Source organism: Lissotriton helveticus, chromosome 1_1 (genome assembly GCF_964261635.1).
Source record: "Lissotriton helveticus chromosome 1_1, aLisHel1.1, whole genome shotgun sequence".
Taxonomy (NCBI): Eukaryota; Metazoa; Chordata; class Amphibia; order Caudata; family Salamandridae; genus Lissotriton; species Lissotriton helveticus.
The window spans coordinates 1,254,455,079-1,254,473,311 of record NC_136057.1 but is presented as its reverse complement, the minus strand read 5'-3'; the positions used below and the strand labels follow the sequence as shown (position 1 = coordinate 1,254,473,311).

The 18,233-nt window shown below is 47.0% G+C and overlaps 1 protein-coding gene across 2 annotated transcripts in view; it reads right to left on the bottom strand.

Annotated features, from left to right (window-relative positions):
* LRRK2 (leucine rich repeat kinase 2) overlaps window positions 1–18,233 on the bottom strand; it is a 2,266,429-nt gene that overhangs the window by 1,720,893 nt on the left and 527,303 nt on the right. For both annotated transcript variants that reach the window (XM_078680082.1, XM_078680090.1), the window contains one exon: window positions 16,420–16,544. In XM_078680082.1, the coding sequence (XP_078536208.1) occupies window positions 16,420–16,544 (125 nt within the window). The remainder of the gene's footprint in view (window positions 1–16,419; window positions 16,545–18,233) is intronic.

The window sequence follows — 18,233 nt, the reverse complement described above, 5'->3', positions numbered from 1 at the left end:
ACCTACTCAGGCTGCAGCTCTGTTGTATCCTTTTGTTGTGGCTACAGCAGCTGAAAAAGAGGTTGAGTTGCCCCTGGAGTATGAGTCATACAGAGACATATTTAGTGAATCCAAATCTGAACAGTTGCCACCGCATAGGGAATATGACTGCCGTATAGATTTGGTAGAGGGGACTACCATCCCGGCCTGTCGGGTCTATGCTTTATCCATTACTGAAACACAACATTTACGGGAATATCTGGATCATTACCTAGAAATAGGGTTCATCAGACCCTCACGTTCTCCTGCCGCCTCCCCACTTTTTTTTATAGCCAAGGTTTATGGAGACCTGAGAGCCTGTGTAGACTACTGAATGTTAAACAAAAACACTATACGCAACAGATATCCTCTATCCCTCATATCGGTATTGCTAGACCAAGTGAGGGATGCCAGGATATATACCAGATTGGATTTGAGGGGAGCGTATCATTTGGTACGAATCTGTTCAGGAGATGAGTGGAAACTGCCTTCAAGACTCGTTATGGATTGTATGAATATACTGTAATGCCGTTCGGGCTGTGTAACGCCCCAGCGGCATTCCAGTATTTTCTGAACGATGTCTAGAAGGAGTTTGTGAACCTGTACGTTGTGGTATAAGTAGATGATATACTCATCTATTCTGATGATGTGGAGAGCCACAAGACACAGGTCATCAGCGTGTTGAGGAAACTGCGTGAACATTGTCTGTATTGCAAATTTAGCAAGTGCGAGTTTGGTGTAAGGAAGGTGGAGTTCCTCGGTGTCTTGCTTAGTCCTGATGGGTTATGTATATCAGAACGGAAAGTGAATTCAGTACAAGAGTGGCCAACCCCAAAAAACGTGAGAGACGTACAATGCTTCCTGGGATTTGTGAATTACTATCGCAGATTCATTCTTCGCTTTTCTCAGGTAGCACTTCTGCTATCCAGATTACTCAGGAAAGGGGTGTCGTTTGAATGGTCTAAGGAGGCTGAAGACGCTTTCATGTTCTTGAAGAAGGCGTTCACCACAGCTCCCATACTCGTCCATCCTAAACCAGAGTATCCATTCGTGGTTGAAGCTGATGACTCGGATGAGGCCATCGGAGCCATTTTATCTCAAAGGGACCAGACGACCGGACAGCTCCATCCGGTAGCCTATCTGTCTAATAAATTGAATCCAGCGGAACGTAATTACAATATTGCAGACAAAGAATTACTAGCACAAAAAAAGGTTTTCCAAGAATGGAGACATTATCTGTGGGGGCAAGCTATCCAGTCACTGTATATTCCGATCACAGGAACCTGCAGTATCTGAAGTCTGCAAGCCACCTGTCAAAGTGTCAAATAAGGTGGATGCTCTTGTTCATGGAATATAACTTTGTGACTACCTTTCGTCCTGGGGCTGACAACTATAAGGCTGAATCATTGTCTAGACAGGAAGCACAAGCTGTTTCAGATAACAACAAGGTCATAGAAACCATCATATAACCCTCCAAAGTGATATGTGCCGTCAGAGCAGACGAGTTCCTGACAGAGGTCAGGCAGTACCAGACCAGGCCTAAGTGGGAAGATTGGGCCAAACAAGACACTAAGCGTGCTGTGAAACGGGGCCTGCCTTTCTGGGACAACAAGCTTTTTCTGCCTACCAAGGGTTTACAGAAGAAGGCGTTCACTTGGTGTCATGTATCCCCACTGGCTGGTCATCAGGGAATAAGTAAGACCATCCACCTGGTACAAAGACATTTTAGGTGGCCGGCTCTAAGAACTGATGTTCAATCATGGGTGAGTCTATGTGAGAAATGCACAGGGCCTAAAACTGTAAACACAAGAAAGAAAAGAAAGCTCCTATCCATGCCCACATCACCGTAGCAAAATATCAGTCTGGATTTTGTCACGGGGTTTCCTTTGGAACAAGGATGTTCGGCTATATTGGTAGTCATTGACAGCCTCACCAAAATGGGTCACTTCATTCCTTGTTCTAATCTACTAACTGCAGGGCAGACTGCTCAATTGTTATTGTGCAACGTCATCCGGATGCATGGGATTCCAGAAGTTACTGTGTCCGACCGGGGGCCTCAATTCATAGCTAGGTTCTGGAAATCCTGGTGCAGCGCTTTGGAAATTGAGTCTTCACTTTCTACCAGTTTCCATCCACAGACCGATGGGCAGACAGAACGGCTGAATCAATCCTTAAAAAAATATCTCTGATGCTATGCAAAGGAAGCTCAAGACTCCTGGGTGGCGTTGCTATGGATGGCAGAACTGTCTTATAATAATGCTTGGCATAGTTCACTGGGGATGTCACCGTTCAGGGCTAATTACGGATACAATGCCAGAATTCTCCCCATCACTATCCCGGTAGAGATAGCTTCACAACGGGTGGTTCTGGATCAAGTTAAGAACCTGCACAGGGTGCATAAGAAAGTGCGTGAGCATCTCGTGAAAGCCAAGCAGTGTTACAAGAAGTGGGAGGATGTTCATCGTATGGATGGTCCTACTTATAAAGTGGGCGACAGAGTGTGGCTTTCGACCAGGAACATCAAGTTTAAGTTGAGCAGTGTGTTCCATCCCAGATTGAATATGCTACTTACCAGTATGCCTCTGTTCTTGGCATGTAGGGCTGCTGACATTCATATCTATAGCATAGATCGCCGCCTAGTGTTGGGTCCGGATGATTGCACATTGTTGTCCTGGAAGAGTCTTCGAAGTATCACGAGATAGGTGGCTCCTCCCCTGGACTACAGTGCGCATGGGCATCGACTCCATCCCCAGATTGTTTTTAGCCATTGTGGCGAAGATGGAGTGTAACAGTGTGAGCGATGACCATGCTAAGAGTAAGTGTAAATTCTGCAGCCGCTACAGGCGCCGGGGAGGAGGGCGAGCGATATGAATGTCAGCAGCCCTACATGCCAAGAACAGATGCATACTGGTAAGTAGCATATTCAGTTCGAGGCATGTGAGCTGCTGAATTCATATCTATAGCATAGAATATACAGCAGTCCCTCCATTAATGGCAGCCGCCTGTGCCAGCTGCAGATGTTTGAAAAAGTGTCTTTAGAACAGCCTGCCCTACAGCTGCTTGGAGTGCACATCTACACAGTAGTGTTTAGTAAAGGTGTGTGGGGTAGACCATGTGGCTGCTCTACAAATGTCTTTCAAAGGGATATTACCCAGGAAAGCCATGGAGGCCCCCAACTTGCGGGTGGAGTGGGCTCTGGCGGGGACCGTTAAAGTGCGCTTAGCTTTTTGATAACAAATCTGAATACACTTAACGATCCACCTGGCTATACCTGCTTTGGAAATGGGGTTGCCCTTGTGTTGGGCAGAAAAGGCAACAAAGAGTTGTGTCGTCTTCCTAAAATCTTTGGTCCTATCAATGTAGTACATCAAAGCTCGTTTGACGTCAAGAGTGTGGAGCATTCTTTCAGCTACCGTCTCTGGGTTTTGAAAGAACACAGGTAGTTCATTAGTCTGATTGACGTGGAACTGTGAAACTACCTTAGGAAGAAATTTAGGGTTAGTGCACAGCACCACCCTGTGAGTGAATCTGTATGAACGGCTCCTGTACAGTGAGCGCCTGGAGTTCACTTACACGTCGCAGCGACGTGATGGCTATTAGGAAAGCCACTTTCCAAGTTAAGAACTGAACCTCGCAGGAATGCAGAGGCTCAAAAGGTGGACCCATCAGCCTGGTGAGGACCACATTAAGGTTCCATACAGGAGCTGGTGGGGTCCTGGGAGGAATGACTCGTTTCAGTCCTTCCAGAAAAGCTTTAATGGCAGGCACTCTGAAAACCGAAAGACGCTGCCTGTTTTGGAGATAAGCCGCTATGGCGGATAAGTGTATCCGAATAGAAGCATATGCTAGATTGCATTTGTAAAGATGTAACAAATAACAAATGATGTCGTGAGTAGATGCATCTAGCGGGTTGATGTTGTCTTCAGCACAGTAAATGACAAACCGTTTCCATTTAGCTTCATAGCAAGCTCTGGTGGTGGGCTTCCTTGCCTCCCATATGATATCCATGCAGTCGGGAGGTAAGTTAAGGTAGCCAAATTCTAAGACTTCAGGAGCCAGATCGCCAGGTTGAGCTGTTGCGGATCTGGATGCTGAATGTCGCCATGGCTCTGCGTCAAAAGTCTGGGTGTGAGGTGTAGCCTTTGATGCGGTACCACAGAGAGTTCTAGAAACGTGGTGTACCATGGTTGGCGTGCCCACGTTGGAGCAACCAGGATGAGTGTCATCGAGTGTTGCTTTAGCTTTCGTGCCACCAGCAGTATGAGAGGTGCTGGGGGAAAGCGTACGCAAATCTGCCTGACCAGTTCATCCATATCGCATTGCCCCGCGACTGTGGGTGAGGGAACCTGGCGGCAAAGCTTTGGCATTTTGCGTTTTCCCATGTGGCAAATAGGTCTATCTCTGGATGACCCCACTGCTGGAAGAACGGGCGGAGTACTGATGGATGTATCTCCCACTCGTGCATCTGGCGGCTGTACCTGCTGAGCAGATCCGCCATCGGATTGTCCTTGCCTGGAAGGTGTTCCGCCATGAGGAAGATGTTCCTCTGAATGGCCCACTTCCACATGCTCTGAGCTAGATGAGACAACTGTGGAGAGTGTGTACCTCCCTGCTTTTGAATGTAGTACATGGCTGTCATGTTGTCCGTCCGGATCAACACGACTTTGTTGCACAGATGTACCTTGAATGCTTTCAGTGCTAAGAAGATTGCCATCAGTTCTAGGTAGTTGATGTGCATCTTCTTTTGCTGCGTTGTCCATAGTCCCTGCACCGTGTAGTGGAGTACATGAGCTCCCCATCCCTGGAGAGATGCGTCCGTCGTCAGGGTAATCTGTGGCACAGGCTCTTGGAACGGTCGGCCCTTGCAAAGGTTGTGTGGATTCCACCAATGCAGAGAGTTGTATGCCCGATCGGTCACCAACACTAGGTCGTTCAACTGTCCTTGAGCCTGAGTCCACTGATGGGCCAAGCACTCCTGGAGCAGGCGCATATGTAGCCTCCCGTGCGGGACTATGAAGATGCAGGAGGCCATCATGCCTATCAACTGCATGAACACTCGTGCTGGAAGCGAGTGTTGCGGTCTGAATTTTTGGATCAGTGACTGAATGCTGTCGATTCTCACAGAATTTGGCTGAGCCGTGGCTGCCAGGGTATCTATCGTCACGCCCAGATACTGCCGCACATGGGCTGGCTGAAGGTGCGACTTCGGATAATTCAGTGAGAATCTCAGATCGTGAAGAAGGTGAATGGTGTGGGACATGTTGGCGGCGCACTGCTGGGCCGACTTTGCTTGGACCAGCCAGTCGTCCAGATAAGGGTAGACATGAACGTTCTGCCTCCTGAGGTGCGCAGCCACTGTCGCCAGGCATTTTGTGAACACCCTGGGCGCTGTGGTCACTCCGAAAGGTAGGACCTTGAATTGATAATGCTGATCCAGAATGGTGAATCTGAGGTATTTTCTGTGTGATGGATGTAGAGGAATGTGAAAATACGCATCCTTGAGATCCACGGTTGCGAGGAAGTCTCCCCGATTGAGCAATGGAAGAACATGCTGCAGCGTCAGCATGTGAAAGTGTTCTGAGAGAATATACTGGTTTAGGGGTCTGAGGTCCAGTATGGGTCTGAGGGACCCGTCCTTTTTTGGGATTAAGAAGTACAGGGAGTACACCCCTGTGCCCTCCTCCACCACCGGCACGAGCTCGATTGCCCCTTTTTGCAGCATGACGAGTACCTCCTGCTGCAATAAGTGCAAATGCTCTGTGGACATAGGACGGTGTTTTGGTGGCATTTTGGGTGGAGTAGATGTTAACTCCAGACAATAACCGTACTGGATACGTTTTCTGACCCACCTGTCTGTGGTGATGGATTCCCAGACTGGCAGGAACTGCTGGAGTCCCCCCGACAGGTGTAGTATGGTCGGGTGGCAGTGACAGGGCGTCACTGTTTGTTGGTGGCGGAGGAGTGGGAGTTGTTGTTTCCACGACCTCTGCCCTTGGTGCTTTTGCCCCGATAGCTGCCTCTACTCTGCTTGGTGTAAGAGGACTGCGCCCCACCTTTAGTGTATTGCGTTTGCTGGGACATCTGGCCTCTGGAAACACCTCTAGTGCTTGAGTGACGAAAAGTACCGCTCCGAAACTGCTGGGACTGGAGAGCCCCCATGGACTTTGCAGTCTCGGTATACTTTTTTATTTTTTCCAGGGTGGTATCCACCTCAGGACCAAATAATCTATCAGGGTTCACAGGCTGATTGAGGATGGTGGTTTGTATCTCCGGCTTGAACCCGGAGATCCTGAGCCAGGCCTGACGTCGTAACAAGACACTTGTGTTAATGGCCCTGGCCGCGGTGTCCGCCACGTCCAGTGCACATTTAATAGAAGCGTTGGAGATCAGCTTCCCTTCTTGAATGAGCATTTCCGCTGCCTCTTTATACTGATCTGGTAGATGGTGTAACAGGGTCTCAAGTGTGTCATAGTGTGCCCTGTCATATCTGGCCAAGAGTGCCTGAGTGTTCGAAATACGCCAGATATTGGCCGCTTGAGCCGCCACCCTCTTCCCTGATGCCTCTAGCACCTTAGACTCTTTGTCAGGGGGAGGAGCATCACCAGTGGTTTGTGAATTCGCCCTCTTCCGGGCATTGGAAACAACCAGGAAGTCCAATGGCAACTGGCCCTTGATGTAGGTAGGGTCGTCAGGTGCCGGCTTATACTTTTTTTCAATCCCAGGGTTGACAACCCTGGCACGTGTGGGTTCTTTAAAAATGTCCGCAGCATGTTTCATAACCCCTTTTAGCATTGGGAGTGTCTTGACAGTCTTTTCGGCTGTGGAAAAGGTATCAAAGAGGAAGTCCACTTCAATAGGGTCAGCATGTAGCTGGACGTCGTGGTTTTTAGCCGCCCTCTCAATTAGAGCATTAAATGCTGCAGAATCCTCAGTAGGAGAGGTTTTGACATTGTACACCTGAGTGTCCGGGGCAGTTTGCTGATCCCCTGGGTCCCCTGCATCTGCCCAAGAATCCTGGTGATCCTCAGGATCAGTGTTGGCAGGGAAGTTATACTCCTCGTCATCACCTTCCCCAGCCTCCACATCTGAATAAGTGGGTGAGGCTGTATCAACTGCATGAGTCCGTGGGGCAATTTGCTCAACCAGAACCGGGGAATCCGCAGCAGGCTTTTTGCGCTTCAAAGGAATCGTGTAGGACTCCATAGGCTGTGCGGCCGTGATCTTTCTCTTGTAGAGGGTAAGTTTACCGGTGTCGGCGTCGATAAAGTGTTCAGACTGCTCCTCCAGCATGGGTTGTCGAGGCTTCGAGCCCCCAATCGGCTGAGAGGGCTTCGACCCTGTAGACACCTGCATGGGCGCTTCGGCGACCGACCTCGGTGCGAACGCCTTCGGTGCCACCTTCGGCGGTAACGTGAACAAGACTGGCGTCAAGGACTTTGGCGTGTCTGCAACCTTCTTCGGGGCGGAAGCATCCTTCGGATCGACCGCAGAAGCCTTGCTCTTGATGCGTTGCAATGAGTCAGACACCTGCTTCGTGAAGGAGGCGGACGGTTTCGTCGACCCGACAGACGTCCTCGGTCCACCAGCGTGTGTAGACTCGAGCGTCGATGACCTGGCTTTTTCCGGCCGATGTGCGGGATCAGCCCTCTTCGGTGCGCCGTGTCCTTCCACCGTGTCGACAGCCTTCGGCGCCGACGGCATCGGGTCGGCGGCCTTGACAGGTGGTTTCGGTGCCCCAGTCGTCGGTTCGACGCCCTTGCGGGATTTGGGCTCGACGGTCTTGAGCGACTTCGGTTCGACGCCCTTGGTCGACTTCACCGGGTCGACAGCCTTCTTCGGCCTCGGCTGCCCCGACATGTCGGAAGACGAGGAGGCGGCCAGAGGGACAGACGTCTTCTGTTTCAACGGCGTCTCTATCACTTTTGATTTCGTCGACATCGACGCCTTCACTTTCGGTTTCGGTTTGACCAATGGCGGCTCCGTAGAAGTGTCCGTAGCCGGGCCCGTAGGCGAGGCCGTGGATCTGGGTGTAAGGTCTTGGGTAAGGCCATGTGGCGATCCCTCGACCTGAGCCTTAGTTAATGTTCGAACGGGGCATAGCTCTTCGCCTGAGCTATCTTCCATGGCCCCATAGGCCTCATCGTCGTCTCCTACCTCGTCGACGACTTCTTCTGAATCGAGCACCTCAACGCCAGCGTCGTAGTTGTAGTCAATCTCCTCCGCTGGAGTTGAAATCCGCTCTTGATCTTCTGGCTCGTCTGCTTCTTCCCTCTCGAAGATGTCCACCGGTGCCGGGGCCGACTGCCGGGCCTCCTGGCGCGCCACGCGCCGAAGTCGGATCGTCTTCTTGGATCGAAAACGGGAACAAGCCATACAGTTGGCTTCATCATGATCCGGGGACAGGCACTTGTTGCACACCGGGTGGACGTCGATGTGGGTATACTTCGATCCGCACACAGGACATTTTTTGAACGGACTCCGCTCCATGATGTGTCGTTGAAAGTCTGGTTGCGTTGACTGTGCCTCGAGCACCGAAGAGCCACGCGGCTCCTCTGGAAGTCCGACTCGGGTAACTGAGCCGGAACAGAGCTGGGCACCGAACGCAAGACAATACCGACAGTATAAGAAAAGGTCTTTAGACCTCAAGAAAAGTTTATATCGATTCCGAACTGGAGATGTCGAATATGCATCCGAACCCAATGGCGGAAAAAAACTATCTGGGGATGGAGTCGATGCCCATGTGCACTGTAGTCCAGGGGAGCAGCCACCTATCTCGTGATACTTCGAAGACTCTTCCAGGACAACAACGTGCAATCATCTGGACTCAACACTAGGCGGCGATCTATGCTATAGATATGAATTTAGCAGCCCACATGCCTCGAACACATAGGACCTTACCCTGTGGTGAAGCAAGTTAATCCTGTGGCATACAAGCTGAAGTTGCCTGGTTCGCTCCGTATACATCCCGTTTTCCATTGTAACCTCCTAAAGCCTGCCCTTTCAGCAAGACGGCATTCTCCGCCTCCGGTGGTGCGCGATGGGAACCTGGAGTATGAGGTGAGGAGTATCAAGGACCCCCGGATGAGGAGGTGAGTTCTGTGGTACCTGGTCTCTTGGAAAGGATATACCAAGGAGGAGGATTCATGGGAACCCTGGTGTAACGTCCATGCACCTGGGACTATTCGCTCGTTCCATAGGAACTATCCCGCCAAGCCTGGTCCTAGGAGGCACTAGGAGAGGGGACCTACTGTCAGGAAATGTCCGTAGCGGCGCCTGCTAGAGGGAGCTACAACTCCTATGAGTCCTTGGGTGGGAGGAAGTATTTCAGACGGGAAACATCCTTAACCACGATGAATGAACAACGACTTACCGGAACAACTAAGAGTGAACAACGAAGAGGGCTGAACCACGAAGGTAACACCCACGAACGACGGAACAACGAAGGATGGAACCACGACTTTTAGAACACCAGAGTTGCACGTAGGATAATTTAGGAAAATTTATAAATGGGTAGATGGGGGGTGTGGGGGGACTCCCCCCACAAATACTATTAAAAAAATATTTATAGTTAGAAATATAAGCTGAAGAATAAATTCGTAATAGTAACGTAACAAATACAGCTAAGGTTGTTGAAGAAATTGATTTACATTTTATTTACTGGTTTATGTCAGGAGATGGCAGTGTTGCTTTGATTTTAACAATTGAAAATGCATTTGAATCACGAACAGAATTTTTCGTGGTTTAGGGAGTAGTGGTTTAAAATGTAGTGGTTAAGAAATGGTCGTGGTTTAGCCTTCGTTGTTCCAGAAGTCGTGGTTGAGGCAGTAGTTGTTAAGTCATACAATCATTTCAGACGTCGCGACTCTGACGTTAGTGTGCGTAATTCTGATTCGGAAAACTTTGTTCTTACACAGTGGAGTTTGGAGAGTCTTTGTGGCTCTTTAATTGGAGCCGTCCAGTACAGGGATTGATGCTGGGTTGGAGCCATATCGAGTGAGTACACTTGTGGGCATTAGTGTCGGCTGACGCTAGAGTGGGATTTAGAGTGTGAGCGTAATGTTGCAGTAATCGGGTTCGCTGCACATTACCGTCTCCTGTTAGTTTTCTATATCCTTGTATCGTGGGTGAATGAGCAAGGATTTCATTTTAGTTATTTACGGAGAATTGATAACGGAGCGATGTGACGATTCTGGGTCACGCGTTGCCGTTAAGAGACTGGAGGCTCTGTGGCACGTAAAACGGAGTGCGGTGGTTATCTCCTAAACCACACGTTACCGTTCAGAGGCAGGAGTCTCTTGTGGGTTTTTCGATAACGGAGCGCTGTGACTGATCTGGGTTACGGATTACCGTTAAGAGACTGGAGTCTCTGTTGCATATATAACGAAGCGCAGTTCTTATTACCTAAACCACACGTTACCGTTAAGAGGCAGGAGTTTCTTTCAGCAACTTGGTTTGGAGTTCCAATACTGTGCTTTCTTCTTCTGTTGGATCTCTATTTTTGGAACAATGCTTTGACTATTGTAAAGACATTGACTATGTTGGGTGTGTGGAGCAACATCACCTTTTCTGACATTTAATCTAGTACTGTTGCTATTTCATTCTCATTCTGGATATTTGGGGTTTCTTTTCTTCTTGATATAGAAGAGAGGTTTTCCTGGTCCCTTTCATATGTATCATTCTTGGTTAGGTACACAGTTCATGAATCCTTGGTATGTATGAATAGGTTCTGGGAATTGTGATTCAATCATTGTATGAGGTTCTAATCTGTGGTTCTAATCTGTGTATTATAGGGGCTGTTGATGACCTACATAATTTGGAAGGGATCTGCTTTATAAAGGAAAAGACAAAGCATATTGAGAGGTACGCAAAAAGGGTCTAGTGAGAATTAACAAGAGTAGATTGTATGCATTGTTTACATATCTATCTTTCTCTTTACAGGTCCTATTTGTCCCATGCTGTTCCTTCCCTTTCCCTTCCCTCGCCCGATCCCTCGAACACCCTATATATATATATATATATATATATACTTTGGGGTGTTGGTGATATCAGGAGGTGGACCATTACTCGTCGCATCTGGATTCCGCGAGGCAAGATATGACAAGAGCGGTCGACCTCGAATCTGGGGAACTGGGTTCGAGTCTCTGCAATGGCACTTAACATCCTGTGATTCTGGGCAAATAACTTAATCTCCCCGTGCCTAACAAAACAAGCATTGGCATAGCCAATAGTTCTCGCTTTTGGGACCTTATAAGTATTTATTTATGCAGCACAATATCCTTGGTGCAACAATATCAACTGTTGCATGGCTAAACACTTATAAGGTCCCAAAGGTGAGACCTATTGGCTATGCCAATGCTTGTTTCAACAGGGAGCCAGTGTAGGTCGCAAAGGTGTTGAGTGATGTGGTTGTGTCTTGGGATATCGGGGATTAATCTGGCTGCGGTGTTCTGGACGGTCTGGAGTTTGCGTGGGAGTTTCTTGTTGATTCCGGCATAGAGTGCTTTGCTGAAGTCCAGTCTGCTGGTGATAAGGGTGTGAGTGACTGTTTTCCTGGAGTCGGCGGGCAACCTTTTGTATGTTTTATGTAGTATGCAGAGGGTGTTGAAGCATGCGGAGGAGACGGCATTAACCTGGCGATTCATTATGAGCGATGAGTCCAGTATGATGCAGAGGTTACGTGCATGGTCTGTAGGGGTAGGTGGGTTTCTGAGGGTGTGGGGCCACCAGGTGTCATCCCTTGCTGAGGGGGTGGAGCCGAGGATGAGGACTTCTGTTTTCTCTGAGATGAGTTTCAGGCAGCTGTTCTTCATCCAGGTTGCGACAGCTTTCATCCCTTCTTGGAAGTTGTGCCTGGTGATGTCGGGTTCCTTGGTGAGGTAGAGGATGAGCTGGGTATCATCAGCATAGGAGACGATTTTGAGCCCATGGTTTCTGGCTATGGTTGCGAGGGGGGTCATGTAGACGTTGAAAAGAGTGGGGCTGAGGGAGGATGCATGGGGTACTCCGCATCTGGTCTCTGTTAGTTCCGAGAGGAAAAGGGAGAGTCTTATTCTCTGTGCACTGCCGGTGAGAAATGAGCATATACAGTCTAAATAACCCCAGGGGCATATAATAAATATAGGAGGGGGGCTTATCAAAGACCAGGCACTGCCACCTCCCAGGCGCTAATTACAATATTATGGGGGGGGGGCATGCTGACTACCCCTGCACCAAGGTCCACCACCTCCCACACCTTAGAACGGGAGGGGGGTGCATGGCCCCTTCTCCCGGGCCGTTCTTGGACCCGGGAACCACCACCTTCCCGGGTAGTCCCTAAAAGAAGAAGGAGGGAGGCCGCCCCCGACCCCTCGGAGCCATAGATGGCCTTGGAGATCGCCACCCACCAGTGCCAGCTCCAGTAATGTCCCAAGGTGCCTACCCCGAGGACTGCATTAGCTATGACCAAGCCATAGCAAATACTCAGCATGTTAGCAGCTCCCTGGGCCTCAAAGCAATGCCGGCTCCAGCAGGAGGCGGGGAACCGGCAGGGACCACAGGAGCCTTCAAGCCCCCTCGCAGTCACCAACCTGAAAAACGTGGGTGCCCTGGGGGGGACCTGGGCACCCAGTACTGAGGCTAGGCCCCGGGGAATGTGGTCCACGAGCCAAAATCAGATAAGGGAAGTAGGGCTCCACTGTCCCTCTTCCATTATTTCGTTTTTTTGTTTTTTAAATGCCGGGCCCGGGATATGTGCTCCCCTTATTAAAATGCCTGGCCCCCAGGGGATGGGGTCCCTGGGGCCTAGGTCGGCTTGGGGAAGGAGAGCTATGCAACTCTCCTTCCCTCAGGAAAAAAAATCCTGGCAACTTGCCGGAGGCCCGTCCCCCTTCTCCACCATCAGAGATGTCACTGACCAGGTCATGAGTGATGTAACATGTAATGTCATAAGCAGCTAACTAGAACTGCTGAATTTCACTGTATTTGTATGAGTGAAACTGTCAAAGGAAACCGAGACTCTACAAAACAACGGAATAAGTGAGTCAGTCTGGACTAAACATATAGGTAACTTGTATAACAACAACAGCCAAACAAGTACTCAGATGTGCATCATCAAACCCTGAAGAAACGGTGGATTTAAATCAGAAACCAACCTCAGCTGGAAGTCCGATTTTGAAAAAAGGGCCTGCAGTTACACAAGATCTAATAACCTTAATAACAATAAAAAACTTAAGGGTGTTGATAAAAAAGCTGAAGCCCTCTGGTGCAGCAGGGCCAAATGGCCTTCCGAATGACCTCTTCAAGCAAGACCCGGAGTTTTGGGCTAATTATCTTGCTCCCCTTTTTAACCAACTGTACTCCGCGAAAAGTAAAGTAAAGTCCACATTTGTAAAGCGCACAATCACCCGTAAGGGTTTCTAGGCGCTGGGGGCCGTCGGGAAGATTAAGCGAGCTATTGCCCAGAGTCATATGGTGCTGGGCTAACCTGCCGCCGGAGCCGGGGATCGAACCGTGATCCCCAGATTCCAGCGTCAGTCGCCCTGGCCGCGGCGCCACACCAGCCTCCTGGAGAGAAAGTTTACTCCACCCAATTTATAAAAATGGAAGCAGAATGGAACCCGGGAACAATAGGCTCATTGCCTTATTAGATGTTGAGGCAAAATTGTTCTCATCCTGAATTTTACAACATGTACAGGAGTGGATGGAGGAAAAGAGAATAATCCCAAAATTTCAAACCGGTTTCAGGAAGGGTATGGGTACCATCACTAATCTGGCAACAATAGCTATCCTAATCGAAAAAGCCATAATGAAAAAAAAACAGTCTACTGGCATGCTACATCGATTTGAAATCGGCGTTTGATTGAGTGCCACGAGACCGACTCTGGCTGAAATTAAAAGAATGGGGATTACCGCAGGATGTGTTAAATACAATAATGGCACTATATAGCGAAACATGGGCAAGGGTGAAGCTAGGAGATGGAATCAGACTGTCGGCGAAGATAGAAATAAACAATGGCTTAAAACAAGGCTGTGTGTTATCACCATGTCTATTTAATCTATATTTAGCAGATTTAAACCACTATCTGCTAACGACTAACGGACACCCACCCAATATAGCAAATGAGCCAATTCAATATCTGCAGTACGCGGACGACATCGTGGTTGTGAGTCAAACTCCAATAGGACTGCAAAGAACCATAAATAAATACTTGGATCTTTTAGGCTTGGGAATAAATAAGAAAAAAAACAAGGTGGTTCGCCTAGCAGGTCCTAAAATAGGGACAACATATAAATGGTATGCCAAGGAGACGCAAATCGAGGAAACAAGAGCATACAAATACCTAGGCATCACATTGGGCCAAAGAATGTCTTTTATGGAGCACAAAATGGACATAAAAGCAAAAGCCCAGTCATTGATTATCGCCTATAAACAGCTCCGCAAGAAATTGCAATGCCCTTCACATGGACATCTTTTGAAAATAATGGTTGCACAATTGCTTCCGACTTTGTCCAACGGCCTGGAAATCTGGCACGGCTAAGAAATTATTATTTTAAACGACTTGCAGACAAAAACATTCAAAGGAGTTTTTAATCTCCCAAAGGGAGCATCACCAGCACAGGTGCGCCTGGAATTTGACCTCCAGAACCAGGAATACTAAAGAAAGGCAACATTTGTAAAATTGTGCTGGAAGCTTAGAGTATCTGAACCTGGGTCACTGAACTATTTATGTTGTATGGAAATACAAAGTCAATATATTAAAAGAAAAACAAACACATGGGGCGATTCCTTGCGAACTGCTCTGGTGGTACTAGACATGGAAGAAGTCTGGAATCTAAAGATGGAGAGAGCTACATTTAATAAAGTATGTACACCAAGGCAAAAAAACTGTCATTCCTGGAAGGTAAAAAAAGACTGTCCAAACGACGCCATGCATGGGCGGTAATACATTCGTATACCACATTAAAACCACAACCTTATTTAATGGCGCATTTTCGGCTATTTTTAAAAAAGAAGTTTACTGAATACAGACTGGGTGACCACAATACAAAGGATTTAGTCCCTACCTGGAAAAGAAAAGAACTATCAGAAAATTGCAGGCTGTTTGAATACTGTAAGGAATCAATATGTCATTTAATGTGTGTTTGTGATCATTTAAAAATGGAACGAAGGAAGCCGTTATTGGCACACTTTAAGAACTTACAAATTCGTACCTGCAGGCAGGCGGTAATAAGCTGGATGAGAGGCACGTCCAATATTTTAATTTGTCATGATGTAAAATTTATGATCAAAGTGGGCACCCTCTTATTGAAAGCAGATAAGGAGTAAATGCATGTGGGAATCCGCATTAGGATTTTTTAGATTTGGTAATGTTTTAGAAGTTTTACTAAAATATGACTTTTTTATGTGGTGCTATTTATATCTTTTTACTTCATGCTTTATGGTTATGATAAACCAAATAAAGTTGTTTTTTGACTGACTGAAACCTGAACCTAGCTATAACGTGCCCCTGTTACCTTTGGTTTCGTCAATATATATATATATATATATATATATATATATATATATATATATATATGAAACAAAACAGAGTTTACAGTGACATTATAATTAGGTTCACATTTTACGCACACAAAACTATAGAAATTCAGCATCTATAGTTAGATTTATCTGAAGAAACTGTAACTCATGCCCTAAGGTAACTATAACTTGCACCCCCGCAATGCACAATTTTCTCATCAATATTTTATTGCAAACGTTGCAGTGATATTATCAAAGATGTTATAGAATAGGTCATACGGTTACCTTAGGGCACGAGTTAGAACTATAACTGCTGGCGAGATTATTCCTCATGCTCGATCATCAACACCAAGTTAGCGAGCGCGAGCGTGGAAAATAAACATCTCGGCGAGATTTCTCAATGCGGGGTGGTCATGCTTCTCATTGTGAGTGGTCACGTATGCTCACGACCGCTCGTGATGAGAAACTCCTTGTTCGCTTTGAGAAAGCTGCTGCTCGAGAAAAAATCGACTTGAGCGGCAGAGAAGGGACCCCTCCGCACTGTGCAATCACAGCTATTTGCATTTTTATACGGAACTCCGCCGCCTGTGGAGCTCCGTGTAGTGCTACAGAGTTTTTTTGCCACTTCGCCGAGTTCCACGTAGCGCAACTCAGACCAGGGTTACTTGTGACTCGAAAGAATTCTACAAACAAAAAAAAACCTGCAAATGTTCAAGCCCCACACTAGATGGCAGGAGTCTGCAGAGCATGCTATCTACAATCATACATGCCAAGAACATTAATCTCTGTGCACTGTGGCATTTCTATAGATTTATCAAAAACCCTCAGCTGACATTAAACCTAAAGATCTTGGATTTAAGGAACATAAGGAAACAAAGAACTTCTTAAATTGTGTTTGTAATTACCAGCTATTGTTAAATGTGAAATGGCCCGTAGGGCCTCCAGCTGGACAGAAGAAATACTTGCATGTCGCTTCATGGTATGTATGATCCCTGATGCAGCCATAGTCATCGCATCCAGATTAAGAGAACTGCAAAGTAGATAAACATGGATTACCAATTATGTTAAATCACACCCATATCATTTCATATGCTTCAAGCAAAGTCACACTTTTATCTCTGATCTATTGTCTGGGAAATGTTAAAGTTTGCCAATACCGTCAATGTACATTTCAGCAGCATAAACATCAAAATCTTTATCACCCAAGCTGTTTTGCCTGAAGGTGAGGACAACCTATTCATAAAGGAGACCTGGTAGTTAAGTCTTCAAGTTGTGGGGCTCTTACTGTGGTTTTATAGAAAGAGGGCAGTCATTAGGAAAGTAGAGACCCCAGTATTTTATAGTTAGGTATCCATATCGCATAGAAAAAGACAATCAACAAATGCTTGAGAACAGAGGGCATGATACATGAAGCCTTGTTGCACTTGAAGTGCAAAAAGGCAGATATTTAATCTTCGCTGCCAACTTTTCAATCTGCTTATGAGTGACATTTCCATGTTTTCAGTGCTCTCATCAGTGATATAGTAATGCCTTATGTGTAACACTTAAAATGAATACAGTATAAAGAGGTAATTTCCATGTCATCAATACAGTTCCCAAATCACCTGCTTTTGTATAATATAATTCTACAGAAATAGCCTTAAAACACCTGCACTGCTCCTGAAGTGTTCATGCCTGGTCACTGACCAGTGCTCCTCTATTCTGGGATTGTTCAGCTCATTTTTAGATCTGGTGTTAGTCAAAACCATTTGAGTTTACAAAAATTACATACAATAATATTTACTTATGAGATTTTCAGTCAGTAATCATCATATACTGGTCTGTTGTCATTCACATATTTCTCCTGCCCACTACAGCATACATCATGAGGCAGTGGGTTTACCCACGTCAGCCACTGGCTTGTTGTGAACGTATCTAGGACCCTATTTAAATATTCCCGATTTATGCCCTTATGTGGTTATAACAATTCATATCCTTATAAAGGAATAAGAATCGTATCCATATTTAGTCATAGCCAATGCAGTCCAAATACGGCAAGGCTACTCCCATAGACTCCTAGAAAGTACAACGCGTTCTTTAAACAAACCAAGCCTCCAGCAGCCCGGGAATTCCCCCTGCTTTTGTTTTGATTTGTCCAAGAACTCCTGGAGTCCTGAAAGAACTGTAAGTTCTTAGTGACGTCTTACGTCCAACCTTACGTCAAACTCGGCACCTTCCAGGTATAAATATACCAACAGCTGCCCTAGCAAACACACGGTGGTTTGGAGCAGATCAGCTATCTACTTGCCCGACGACCTGCTGTCTCAAGTGCCGAAGGAAGCCGACCCTCCCATTGACGCACTGAGAAAGACGCTGTCTTTTCTCCTGCCGAGAAATCCAGCTCCAGTGTTTCCAGTCACCCTTGCGGGTTGCTGGGAGATCGAGTCCTGAGAAACGAGATACAAGACCTCCTTCATTCTCTAACCAAGGTACGGAGCTGATTAGATCCTCAGAGAATTCTTGATTTAGATTCTTGGCAAAACTATCTTAACTTAAACTGCAGCTCATATATTCCTTCCCATGTACTAAGCGTAGGTTAGGTACACCGGGGTAGGCGTATCTTAGAAGCACCAGTTGAGTACGTTTAGTCATTGTTTTATATATGTATAATCTATTTTAAACACAGTATGGCTTAGAAACAGTACCATGCTTTTACAGTATTATTTCATAATACTCATTT